Here is a 14,203-nt window from a genome sequence, read left to right on the forward strand (position 1 = left end):
ATGTATATAGCCTCATAAAATATGAGTGATCTTCTATGTATATTTTAAATTTACATTAATGATAATATGTATCTTACTTTCTTTCCTACTTTTTTCCATTTAACTCTTTGTTTTGAAATCTGTCCATGTTGCTATAGGTACATCTATTTGTTGCTTGTCATTGCTGCAGAATATTCATTGATATTTGTCTGCTACAATTCACTTACCCTTTCTAGTAATAGACCCTTAGGTTGTTTCCAATTCTCAGTTACATCCAGAAAAAAAAATACTGTAATACATAGTCTTATACATATTCCCTAAGAGACTTGTGTGAAAATTTCTTTAGAATGGATATCCAGGAGTGGAGTTCCTTGGTCATAGGGTATATACATTCTGAATTTCACTATGTTATCCAGAATAGCAGTGCCAGTATAGACTATATTGACATTACCTGAGGGTTCCTGTTTTCCTATGAAGTAGTTTTCTATAGATTTGTAACTTAGTGACTTAAAACAACATCTCTTTATTAGTTCACAGCTCTATAGTTCAATAGTACAGAATGGCATGGCTAGGATCTCAGGGTCTCACAAGCCCAAAACCAGTGTGTCAGCTAAGCTTTCTATGTTTTCATCTGGAACTTGAAGTTCTCTTCCAAACACATTCTTGCTCTCAGTAGAATTCAGTTCTTTTTGGTTATAGGACTGAAGTTCCCATTTTGCTGCTGGCTGCTGGCCAGATTGCTCTCAGCTTCTAGAGACTGCTCTAAGCACCTTTCCCTGTGTCTTCCTCCATCTTCAAGCCAGCAACAGCGTGTCACATCCTTCTCATGCTTCAAATTACTGACTTACTGTTCTGCAGCCAGCTGTAGAAAACTTTCTACTTTTAAAGGGCTCACGTGATTAGGTCAAGAACACCCAGAAAATCTCCAAATCCTGAGGCCATCTGATTTGGAACTTTAATTAAATTTTCAAAATTCCTTCACATCAGTACCTGGCTTAGTGGTTGAATAAACCAGGGGCTGAGAATCTTGGGACACATCTTAGAAATCTGCCTACCACATCCTGAATCTACCTCTACACTTGATATTATAGAACTTTCTAATCTTTGTCAGTCGGATATATGCAATGAATTCTTCTTAAAATGCCTTGTTTTAATTTGTGTTTCTCTAATTCGTAGTGAATTTGAGTGTTTCTTCATACATCTTAACCTTTTGAATTTTCTTTTCTGTAAATCTGCTTTTCATATCCATTGCCCAGTTGGGGAGCAGCTTATTTTCTCTTTCTTGTTTTCTTCACAGGAGGTCCTTATATTTTCTGTGCATTAATCACTTGTCAGTTCTAGAAGCTGAAAATATTTTATCCATAATACAATATGTTCTGTTTAATTGCCTATATCTTCCTTTATTAAATAGAAATTCTTAACTTTAATGTTGCAATTTGAGAATCTTTTTTAAAGAAATCCATTCCCACTGGCAAAGTCACAAAGTTGGATACTTAATTCATATATTTTTATTCTTTCTTCATTACTAATGTAAGTATTTAAGATTGTGAATCTTAAATTTGCAATCCCATGTTAGTAATTTTTGACCCTGTCATGTCTAATAATTACTTGTTTATGTATGCTTTAAAAAAAATTGAGATGAAGTTCATGCAACATAAAATTAACCATTTTAAAGGGTATATTTCAGTGGCATTTACTACATTTACAGTGTTATACAACTACCACCCCTATTAAGTTCCAAAACATTTTCATTATCCCAAGGAAAACCCCATGCCCATTAAGTATCACTTCCCATTTACCCTTCTCCCCAGACCATTGCTCTCACCGATTAGTCTCTGTGGATTTACCTACTCTAGATATTTCATATAAATGGGATCATACAATATGTAGCCTTTTATGTCTTTCTTTTACTTAGCATAGTGTTTTCAAGATTTATCCGTGTTTTAGCATATATAAGTACTTCATTCCATCTTATGGCTAAATAGTATTTCATTGTTTATATATACTACATTTTGCTTATCCACTTATCCATGTTTCCACCTTTGTTGTGAATAGTGCTGATATGAACATTAATGTACAAGTATCTATTTGAATACTTGGAGTTTTAAAATTTTTATAACCATTTTTTAAATTGAAGTATAGTTAATTTGCAATCTTGTGTTAGCTTCAGATGTACAGAACAGTGATTCATTTTATATTTATGTATATTATTTTCCAAATTCTTTTCCATTATAAATTCTTACAAGACATTGAATATAGTTCCCCATGCTAAACAGTAGGTCCTTGTTTATCTGTTTATACATAGTAGTGTGTATATGTTAATTCCACACTTCAATTTATCCCTCCCTGCCCTTTCCCCTTTGGTAACCTTAAGTTCGTTTTCTATGTCGGAGTCTATTTCTGTTTTGCAGGTAACTTCATTCATATCACTTTTTTAGATTCCACATGTAAGTGATGTCATATGATATTTGTCTTTCTCTTTCTCACTTACTTCACTTAATATGATAATCTCTAGGTCCATCCATGTTGCTGCCAATGGCATTATTTCATTCTTTTCTGTGGCTGAGTAAAATTCCATTGTGTATGTATATACCACATCTTCTGTATCCATTCATCAGTTGATGGACATTTAGGTTGCTTCCATGTCCTGGCTATTGTAAATAGTGCTGTAATGAACATGTGGTACATGTCTCTTTTTGAATTATGGTTTTCTCAGGGTATATGCCCAGTAGTGTGATTACTGGGTCATATGATAGTTGTATTTTTAGTTTTTTAAGGAACCTCCATACTGTTTTCCATAGTGGTTGTATCAGTTTACAGTCCCACCAACAGTGCAGGTGGGTTCCCTTTTCACCACACCCTTTCTAGCTTTTATTGATTCTAGATTTTTTGATAATGGCCATTCTGACTGGCGTGAGGTGATAACCTTGTAGTTTCGATTTGCATTTCTCTAATAATTAGTGATGTTGAACATCTTTTCATGTGCCTCTTGGCCATCTGTATGTGTTCCTTAGTGAAATGTCTATTTAGGTCTTCTGCCCATTTTTTAACTGGATTGTTTGCTTTTTGATATTGAGCTGCATGAGTTGCTAGTATATTTTGGAGATTAATCCTTGGTCAGTTGTTTTGTTTGCAAATATTTTCTTCCATTCTGAGGGTTGTCTTTTCATCTTTTTTATGGTTTCCTTTGCTGTGCAAAAGCTTTTCAGTTTCATTAGGTCCCATTTGTTTATTTTTGTTTTTATTTGCATTTCTCTAGGAGGTGGGTCAAAAGGATCTTTTTGTGATTTATGTCATAGAGTGTTCTGCCTATGTTTTCCCCTAAGAGTTTTATAGTGTCTGGCCTTACATTTAGGTCTTTAATCCATTTTGAGTTTATTTTTGTGTATGGTGTTAGGGAGTGTTCTAATTTCATTCTTTTACATGTAGCTGTCCAGTTTTCAACGCACCACTTATTGAAGAGCCTGTCTTTTCTCCATTGTATGTTCTTGCCTCCTTTGTCATAAATTAGGTGTCCATATGTGCATGGGTTTATCTCTGGCCATTCTGTCCTGTACCATTGATCTATATTTCTGTTTTTGTGCCAGTACCATACTGTCTTGATTACTGTAGCTTTGTGGTATAGTTTGAAGTCGGGGAGCCTGATTCCTCCAGTTCCATTTTTCTTTCTCAAGATTGTTTTGACTATTTGGGGTCTTTTGTGTTTCCATACAAGTTGTAAGATTTTTTGTTCTAATTCTGTGAAGAATGCCATTGGTAGTTTGATAGGGATTGCATTGAATCTGTAGATTGCTTTGGGTAGTATAGTCATTTTCACAATATTGATTCTTGCAATCCAGGAACATGGTATATGTGTCCATCTGTTTATGTCATCTTCGATTTCTTTCATCAGTATCTTATTGTTTTCAGAGTAAAGGTCTTTTGTCTCCTTAGACAGGTTTATTCCCAGGTATTTTGTTCTTTTTGATATGATGCTGAATGGGATTTTTCCCTAATTTCTCTTTCCTGTCTTTCTTCGTTAGTGTATAGAAATGGAACAGATTTCTGTATATTAATTTTTATTCAACAACTTTACCAAATTCATTGATGAGCTCTAGTAGTTTTCTGGTAGCGTGTTAGGCTTTTCTATGTATAGCATCATGTCATTGCTGACAGTGACAGTTTTACTTCTTCTTTTCCAATTTGGATTCCTTTTGTTTCTTTTTCTTCTCTGGTTGCTGTGGCCAGGACTTCCAAAACTATGTTGAATAAAAGTGGCGAGAGTGGGCATCCTTGCCTTGTTCCTGATCTTATAGCAAGTTCTTTCAGCTTTTCGCCGTTGAGTATGTTGTTAGCTGTGGGTTTGTTGTATATGGCCTTTATTATGTTGAGGTATGTTCCCTCTGTGCTCACTTTCTGAAGAGTTTTTTTTATCAGAAATGGATATTGAATTTTATCAAAAGCTTTTTCTGTATTTATTGAGATGATTGTATAGTTTTTATTCAGTTTGTTCATGTGATGTATCACATTGATTGATTTATGATATTGAAAAATCCTTGCATCCCTGGGATGAAGGATGGTGTACAGTCCTTTTAATGCATTGTTGTTTGAATACTTGGTTGTAATTCTTTTAGACATATACCTAGAGGTAGAATTTGTATGTTGTATATATAATAATTCTTGTTAATCTTTTTAAAGAACCACCAAACTCTTTTCCCAAGTAACTGCACCAGTTTACATTTCTAGTTTCATCCCATTATGTTCAAAAAAGGTAATTTATCTGATTTGTTGAGACTTGTTATGTTCTAGCATATGGTTGATCTTGGACAGTGTCCATGTGCACTTGAAAAGAGTGTGCAGTCTGCTATTGTTAGGTGGAGTTTACCATTTTTAAGTTTCCTCTTTCTTGATTCAGCATTTGTTTGGTGACTTTAAACCTTTGATGCTTATAGTTTTTACTCATTATTTTCAGTTTTTCTGTAGAGGGATAGGCCTTTGGAGCTACCTATCCCACCATTGTAAGATTTTTTTTTTTTTGATGTGGTCCATTTTTAAAGTCTTTATTGAATTTGTTACAATATTGCTTCTGTTTTTATGTTTTGTTTCTTTTGCCGCCAGGTATCTTAGCTCCCTGACCAGGGATCGAACGTGCACCTCCTGCCTTGGGAGGTGAAGTCTTAACCACTGGACCACTAGGGAAGTCCCCAGCAATTACTTTTTTAAAAAATAATTTATAATGTCCCTTTAATATCCTGAAATAAAATATGTAGGTAATATAACTTAATACATACAGAAGTTTTTAAAGTCACTGTAGTGCATTCACTGTAATATAAAGGAGAACTGAAAGGAAGTAATTTATTAAAAAGTAGTATGAATTTCAGTATTTAAATGCTTACATATGACATTGGAAGGCATAATGAAGTAGTGATATGTTTTTAACTTTAAATAAGTTGGATTTAGAGATATAAGAAGCTCAGACATCATTTTGTACAAATGCTAATAAATGAGATACTAAAATCAAGTCCTAAATATTAGACTTTTTTATATGTGCAGGAGATGAGAGAAATCACTTTTAGAGAAGTCAGGATAAAACACCAATACAAATTATAGACTAAAGAAGTGAGGAAAAGGAGAAAGTACAATATTCTTATAAATGTGCTGGGCCTGATTTGAAATATAATTATTTAGTAAATAGTAAAGAAATATCAGAGAACATGTCTTTTATTTTGAAATCCTAACATAGGTCGAATATTTTAGTATTGAGTATTTAAGTCCTTGGAAACGATATCCTTTAAGTGATAGTGGGTTTCAAAGATGATTTTTATAAAGCAATAATAGGACGTTTAGGACCAGGTAAAAGTAAGTTTTAAAAATAATAGGCAATTACAAAATAAATGAATGATTTCAGTTGGTAATTTTACACTAGATTTCATATTCATACACACGCATAACCATACATGATATGCAATATTTTTAGAACAAACGATGGAATTAAATAAGATATCTTCATTTCATGTGTTTCTATAATTCAGTAGTTGGTACTAAGTCTCTTAAAAGGAGTCGTACATCCTGTATTGAAAATTTTATATTGGCTTTGTTGCCTTTACAGCACTTGTTTTAGTGCACCATTACACAAAGACATTTTCAGATCACAATTTGAAATACAAGAGTAGGTAAATTAGCTTCCTTCCCCCAAATGGATATAATGGTCATAACTTGATCTAGAAGCTTTCTTAATTATACTATTTAAATTATGTTTGATCTCCAAATAATTTTTTATCTTAACTGTTAATAAGTGTTGGCTGACGTACTTCCTGTCAGTTTCAAATGGAATAATCACTCTATACTGTAAGTTCATAAAAATCTTTAAATCTAAATGTTCATCATATCTTTTAAAGATATGGTCCTGCTTTATCTCCTAGTTGTCGGGAAGAATAAGTGAAATTAATGTGTTTAAAAGTTTATAATGTGTTTATAAAAATCTGTATTAAAAGCGTTATTATTAATAATTTAATAATAATATGACAAGACATGTTTTAGAGGCTATTCCCTTAAAATTAAATCTCAGTCATGGGTCAGAATTTTAAAAGACTATGTAATGCCTCACATTTAAAACTTCTAGTTCATAATTTCTTGCTTCAGCTTGCCCCTCAATCAAAATCAGTTTTTAAGAAGGAGTATATTTTATGACAAAAATAGTTTGTTCTTTGGTTGTTATATATTTTGAAAAATATGGAGCAAACTTCCTTGAACTTAGCACTTTCCAAACAGGAATTTTCTCTTTTAAGTGTATACTGAAAGCTGCCCTTTTTTCCCATAAGAATGAACCTGTCCTCATATATGTTTAATAGCGTATGATTTTTTAGTTGTGGCACAAACGTGAATATGAAAAGCAGAGCAAAACATCTAATAATAGCTTTTTATGGCTTGTGTTTTCTTTTGCAGCCTTCAAGCAAAATAAAGGTACCTGAGGAGAATTTCTTCAATGTTCCTGTTTTCTTAACTGTCTCAGGACAACTTCATCTAGAAGTGATGTCAGGGTACAGAGTTTTCTCTTTTGCTTTAATGGACTACTGATGTTGGTTGGGTGAGAGTGTAATAATGTTTTCTTTCCTGATGCTCAAACCTAAAAATTGTAGTTCATGTTTGTGATTAGTCCACTTCAATTCACTAAAAGTACATTTAGATGGACAAATTTGACAATATCCAAATTTCTTTCTAAAAAAATCACATTAGTCTAGACTTTGGTTTTTGGTGAAGAATGTAACACTGGAAATATGAAGTTGTCGGTTTTTTTTTTTTCTTTTTACTAATCTTTGCTTAAATCTCAAAACACATAATCAAAATATAAGTGTAATTAATCATGTTTATGAAAGTAAAGGCAGTTATAATTTACACCTAGAAATTATAAGAGAGGTACCTGGAACAAGTGGAAGAAAAAATATTTTTTTAATAATTGGTTTAAAGAAAGAAAATTAACCCACAAAGTCATCATGGGAGATGTGTGCCCATTTAGAAAGTATTAGAAATCAGCTCACATTAATTTTAGCCACTCTCAGACCTCTGGAAAATCACTATAATCCTTTTTGCCCTATTTTCTTTCCTTTTGGAGATTTGACAGGAAAATCTTTAAAGTCCTGTCTAAATCTTATATTCTCTGATTCTGTGGGTAATTTCTTAATGCCTACTCAGCAAGTAATGAGTCTCCTACGAAGATGTAAATATCTTTGTTTTCTCATACAGAGCTTGAGACTTAAAAATCTCTTCAGGAAATGGCTCCAGTAAAAACAGGGAATCTTGTATTTCCCATTGTTTTTAAAATGCACAGGGTGGAAAAACAGGGGAAATAGAATAGTGTTCATGTTTATTTTTTTACAGACTTTACTGGCAAGATGGAGAGTGTCAATGGTGGAGTAAAGAGGGTCTTGAAAATAATATATACTTTACTTAGATTTACCTTTGACAAAGATATTATTTGATAATTCCAATAACCAAATAATTGACAACATTATCAGAATACGGTGCAGAAAAACTATAATCATAATAGCCCTGTGAGACTGTAGGATTTGCAGAGCTGTATGTGGGAAAGGCCATGTCAAGCATGTCATGGAAAGTTCCTTATGCCTGTCAAAGTATAATTTAAAAAAATTAAAAACATGATTCATAGAAATATAAAATATTTTATTCAATTCAGTAATTACTGAAGAAAATAGTAAGGCTAGTTCAAAGACTATTTGGGGAGCTGTGGATTCATACGCAGTTTAATAAAAGAATTTTAGAATAAGATTGCTAAGTTAGTTATGAACTGGTTAATGTCCCACAGACCGATAAACCCTAACCTTTGGAATTTTCTCTTCTACATGACAGAAATGATTTGCAACTCTACTGGACAAAAATCTATAAGTGAACATGTAACTTTACTTAATCTAGGATATTTAGTTTGATAGTAAATAGAATAATGGAGCAAAGTTCATTCCCCTAGGTAGTTAAATAACCTTTGAGTGGGTCTGTGTCCCCACATTACATCGGAAGGATGTTCTGTCTACCTTTTAGCTTAATCCAAGTTTTGGATAACCTTTCTTAACAGGCTTTCATTATTTATTTCTTTTATCTGTAAAGTTAGAGACAACATATATTCCCCTCAGGAGTGTCATAATATGGGAAAGGTATAAATTTACCAAGTTTCTTGGTTATAATATCACTAGTGGATTAAATATGTTCCCTCTTTACCAGTAAAGTGCAGTGAACCAAAGAACACAATGTACAGTGAAACTTGACAGAAGCTTATATTGGCAGAATATGAGGTTTTATATTTTTAATGTGTTATGAAGTATTTCTGTGTCAGTCAAATGTTCCTAGTTTAATATGCATAGTTCTAGTACTATTAATATACAGTACATCATGTTTCAGATTAATACATGATTTAATCTCCAGTAAGAAATTGTTAGTCTTCTTTCTAAAGAAGACTAAATTTGTCTAAATTTAGTTTTTCTAAATTTTATTTAACAGACTTTTAAAATGGAGTAAATGGTAGTTAAATTTAGAAGGTTAACATTTTCCAAAAGGATATCTATGTTGGTTTAGTGGGTTTATGGCTCCATTTTATTTATTTTATTTGTTTATTTTTTTTGGCTGTGTTGAGTCTTCGTTGCTGTGCATGAGCTTTCTCTAGTTGCGGTGAGCGGGGGCTACTCGTCGTTGCGGTGCACGGGCTTCTCATTGCGGTGGCTTCTTTTGTGGAGGAGCACAGGCTCTAGGCGCACAGGCTTCAGTAGTTGTGGCACGTGGGCTCAGTTGTTGTGGCTCGCGGACTCTAGAGCACAGGCTCAGTAGCTGTGGCGCACGGGTTTAGTTGCTCTGCAGCATGTGGGATCTTCCCGGACCAGGGCTCGAACCTGTGTCCCCTACATTGGCAGGCAGATTCTTAACCACTGCGCCACCAGGGAAGCCCTATGGCTCCATTTTAAAGTTTAATTTTGTTGTTTTTAAAATAAACGTTCTAGTTTTGAATAATTTTTAAATGTAGAAAAGTTGGAAAAATCGTGCAGACTTCTTAGATATTTCTCACTCAGTTTCCCCTGTTGTTAACATCTTACGTTACCGTGGTACATTTCTCAAAACTAAGAACATTACAATTAACTAAATTCCAGAGTTTATTTGGATTTCACTGGTGTTCCATCAATGCCTTCTTCCTTTTTCCAGGATCCACTGTAGGGTACCACATTACATTTAGTTGTCATGTTTCCCTAGTCTCATGTAGTCTGTAACAGTTTCTCAGTCTTTCCTTGCTTTTTATGACTTGCAGAAAGTATGCCAATCTGTATTTTTCTGATGTTTTTCTGAAGTTTTAGGGAGGGTTAGAAAAAATGCCACGGAGGTGAAGTGCTATTCTTGTCATATCATGTCGGGGGGACTTGATATCCATATGGTGCTATTAACCTTCATTACTTGGGTGAGGTAGTCTTTGCCAAGTTTCTCCACTGAAAATGTACTGTTTTTCCCTTTCTCCAATTTATTCTTTGGAAGTGAGTTATTAAGTACACCCACCTTCACTGGAGGTAGGAGTGAAGGGTTGGGAAGTGGGAGATGGAATTATGCTTCATCTCCTGAAGGGGGGAGTATTTGGAATTCTTCTGTATGGATGATTTATGTCTCTTTGCTCTTGTTTATTTATGTCATCGTTTATATCAGGATGGACTGATGTATATTTTATGGTTTGGGTTATATTTCAATGCTGTGCTATTTACTTTGTTGTTCAAATTGTTTTAGTTGTTGGGAATTCTTTCAGATTAATTCTTGTATCCCTTTCACATGCCCCTATCCTTTTGTCTTTTGAGTACTTCCTTATTTTCTGGCACTATAAGATACCCCAGATTTGTTTGTTAGTTTGTTTCATCTTTTTGTGATTGATGAACCTACACTGACGCAGTACATCGTTTACTTAGGGTTCACTCTTGGTAGTGTATGTTCTATAGGTTTGGTCAAATGATGGCATACAGAATAGTTTCACTGCTCTACAAATCCTCTGTGTTCCTCCTATGCATCCCTCCCTCCCTCCTAACCCCTGGCAATCTTTTTACTGTCTCCAAAGCTTTGCATTTTCCAGAATGTCATATAGTTGGAATCATACAATATGCAGCCTTTTCAGACTGGCTTCTTTCACTTAGTAATAGGCATTTAAGTTTCCTTCATATCTTTTCATGGCTTGATAGCTCGTCTTTTTTTTTTTTTTAACATCTTTGTTGGAGTATAATTGCTTTACAGTGTTGTGTTAGTTTCTGCTATATAACAAAGTGAATCAGCTCTATGCATACGTATATCCCCATATTCCCTCCCTCTTGTGTCTCCCTCCCACCCTCCCTATCCAGTCCCTCTAGGTGCTCACAAAGCACCGAGCTGATCTCCCTGTGCTATGCAGCAGCTTCCCACTAGCTATCTATTTTATATTTGGTAGTGTATATATGCCCATGCCATTCTCTCACTTTGTCCCAACTTACCCTTCCGCCTCCTCATGTCCTCAAGTCCATTCCCTAGTAGGTCTGCGTCTTTATTCCCGTCCTGCCTCTAGGTTCTTCATGACCTGTTTTTTTTTTTTTTTTTTAGATTCCATATATATGTGTTAGCATAGTGTATTTGTTTTTCTCTTTCTGACTTCACTCTGTATGACAGACTCTAGGTCCATCCACCTCACTACAAATAACTCAATTTCATTTCTCCTTATGGCTGAGTAATATTCCATTGTATATATGTGCCACATCTTCTTTATCCATTCATCTGTCGATGGACACTTAGGTTGCTTCCATGTCCTGGCTATTGTAAATAGTGCTGCAGTGAACATTGTGGTACATGACTCTTTGAATTATGATTTTCTCAGGGTATATGCCCAGTAGTGGGATTGCTGGGTCATATGATAGTTCTAATTTTAGTTTTTTAAGGAACCTCCATACTGTTCTCCATAGTGCCTGTATCAATTTACATTCCTACCAACAGTGCAAGAGGGTTCCCCTTTTTCCACACCCTCTCCAGCATTCATTGTTTGTAGTTTTTGTTTGTTTGTTTGTTTGTTTTTCCCCGGTACGCGGGCCTCTCACTGTTGTGGCCTCTCCCGTTGCAGAGCACAGGCTCCGGATGTGCAGGCTCAGCGGCCATGGCCCATGGGCCTAGCCGCTCTGCGGCATGTGGGATCTTCCCGGACCGGGGCACGAACCCGTGTCCCCTGCATCGGCAGACGGACTCTCAACCACTGCGCCAACAGGGAAGCCCTGTTTGTAGATTTTTTGATGGTGGCCATTCTGACTGGTGTGAGGTGATACCTCATTGTAGTTTTGATTTGCATTTCTCTAATGATTAGTGATGTTGAACATCTTTTCATGTGTTTGTTGGCAATCCGTATATCTTCTTTGGAGAAATGTCTATTTAGGTCTTCTGCTCGTTTTTGGATTGGGTTGTTTGCTTTTTGATATTGAGCTGCATGAGCTGCTTGTATATTTTGGAGATTAATCCTGTGTTGTTTCGTTTGCAAATATTTTCTTCCATTCTGAGGGTTGTCTTTTCATCTTTTTTATGGTTTCCTTTGCTGTGCAAAAGCTTTTCAGTTTCATTAGGTCCTATTTGTTTATTTTTGTTTTTATTTCCATTTCTCTAGGAGGTGGGTCAAAAGAATCTTGCTGTGATTTATGTCATAGAGTGTTCTGTCTATGTTTTCCTCTAAGAGTTTTATAGTGTCTGGCCTTACATTTAGGTCTTTAATCCATTTTGAGTTTATTTTTGTGTATGGTGTTAAGGAGTGATCTAATTTCACTCTTTTGCATGTAGCTGTCCAGTTTTCCCAGCACCACTTATTGAAGAGGCTGTCTTATACTCTTGCCTCCTTTATCAAAGATAAGGTGATCATATGTGTGTGGGTTTATCTCTGGGCTTCCTATCCTGTTCCATTGATCTATATTTCTGTTTTTGTGCCACTACCATGCTGTCCTGATTACTGTGATAGCTCATGTCTTTTTATCACTGAATAGTATTTCATTATCTGGAAGTACCTTGGTTTATTCATCTATTCACCTACGGAAGGACATCTTGGTTGCTTCCATGTTTTGGCAGTTATCCCAAGCTTAGTTTTTGTTTTCCTTACCCTAGCCTTAGAATCAGCCATTTCTCCAAGGAGCCCTAGTTCCTTTTATTGGAAAATGGTATTTAGAAACCAGGACTTAGTCACTGGGTATCTTGCTGCTACTGGGGAATTATTGCTTCTAAGCCCTCTCATCAGATAGAGCTATAAATATGTTTTTTAAATAAGAGAAAGCTAAGTGTTTTCATTACATTTTGCCTATAAATAGTGGGGTGTAAGTTAGGTGTTCATTCTGAAAGAATTAGACATGTCCTAAATTGAAAAACTTACACTTAAGAAATGTTATATAATAAAATTTTCCATTTTTTGGTCAGTTAAAGCCAGAATTGGAGGAAGGCTCAGTCTAATGTATTTAAAAGAATTTTTGATTATTATAGTCTTTCTTTCTTTGTTGGTTTTTTTTTTTCTTTTTATGTTTTGTTACAGGTGGTTTTTCTTATTTCCTTCTTATGAATGTTTTTACTAAGCTATGAAGTCGTGCATATTTCAGTATAAAACTGATGCTTTCCTTTTGAACATTGCTATTAGAAGTATAAATTAGTACAGGCTCTCTAGAGAAATAGCTTTGCACCCAGAATTTTTCTTAAGGAAATGATCTGACAACTCTATAAAGATGTGTTAAAAAAATGTTGAAAGTAACTTCATCTATACTAATGAAAAACTACTAACAATCTAAACATTTATTTAGGAAGGTTGATTAACCGTCAATATACCAAGAAAATGTTCATCACCATTTACCATCTGGAAGTAATGGACCTTATTTTTAGTAAATATTTTTAAGTCATCTTATGAATAATTCGCAGAAGTAAAAATAAAGGAAAAATGACAGCAGAAACTAACACAACATTGTAAAGCAACTATACTCCAATAAGAATTAATTTCAATATTTTAATTAATAAAGGAATAATGAACATCAACTTTATTAGAATTTTAGTAAGTATTTAAATATAACAAACCCAAATTTTTAAGAACTGTAGTATTTTTTTTTTGAATTTTCTTTTTTTTTATAGCAGGTTCTTATTAGTTATCCATTTTATGCATATTGGTGTATATGTGTCAATCCCAATCTCCCAATTCATTACACACTCACACCCAAGAACTGTATTATTAAGAGATAATTTACTTACCATAAAATTCACCAATTTAAAGTGTACCATTCAGTGAGTTTTAGTATATTTTCAGTTTTTCGAACATTACCATAAGCTAATTCAAGAATATTTTTATCACTCAAAAAGAAACTTTTTCCCATTAGCAGTCATTGACCATCCTCCTTCCCACCCTAGGCACTACTGATCAATCTACTTTATGTCTCTATGGATTTTCCCATTCTGGATAATTCATGTAAAGAGAATCACACAATATGTAGCGTTTTGTGGCTGGTGTATTTCACTTTGCATAATATTTTCAATGTCTGTCAATGTTGTAGCATATGTCAGTATTTCATTCCTTTTTATTGCCAAATAACAGTCCATTATGTGAGTGTACCACATTTGTTTATCCATTCAGGTAGTGGAGATTTGGGTTGTTTTTACTTTTTGGCTATTATGAGTAATGTTCCTACGACTGTTTGAGTACAAGTATTTGTGTGAACGTGTTTTCATTTCTCTTGGGTGGGTACTT

At 34.4% G+C, this 14,203-nt stretch overlaps 1 protein-coding gene across 5 annotated transcripts in view; it reads left to right on the top strand.

The window, feature by feature from the left end:
* NARS2 (asparaginyl-tRNA synthetase 2, mitochondrial) overlaps window positions 1-14,203 on the top strand; it is a 143,190-nt gene that overhangs the window by 57,680 nt on the left and 71,307 nt on the right. For all 5 annotated transcript variants that reach the window (XR_009520383.1, XR_009520384.1, XM_069540928.1 and 2 more), the window contains one exon: window positions 6,904-6,998. Coding sequence is in view for 3 of the 5 variants with exons in the window: in XM_069540928.1 (XP_069397029.1) it covers window positions 6,904-6,998 (95 nt within the window). In the remaining 2 variants the exon portion in view is untranslated. The remainder of the gene's footprint in view (window positions 1-6,903; window positions 6,999-14,203) is intronic.

This window comes from Delphinus delphis, chromosome 8, assembly GCF_949987515.2.
Source record: "Delphinus delphis chromosome 8, mDelDel1.2, whole genome shotgun sequence".
NCBI classification, from domain to species: domain Eukaryota; kingdom Metazoa; phylum Chordata; class Mammalia; order Artiodactyla; family Delphinidae; genus Delphinus; species Delphinus delphis.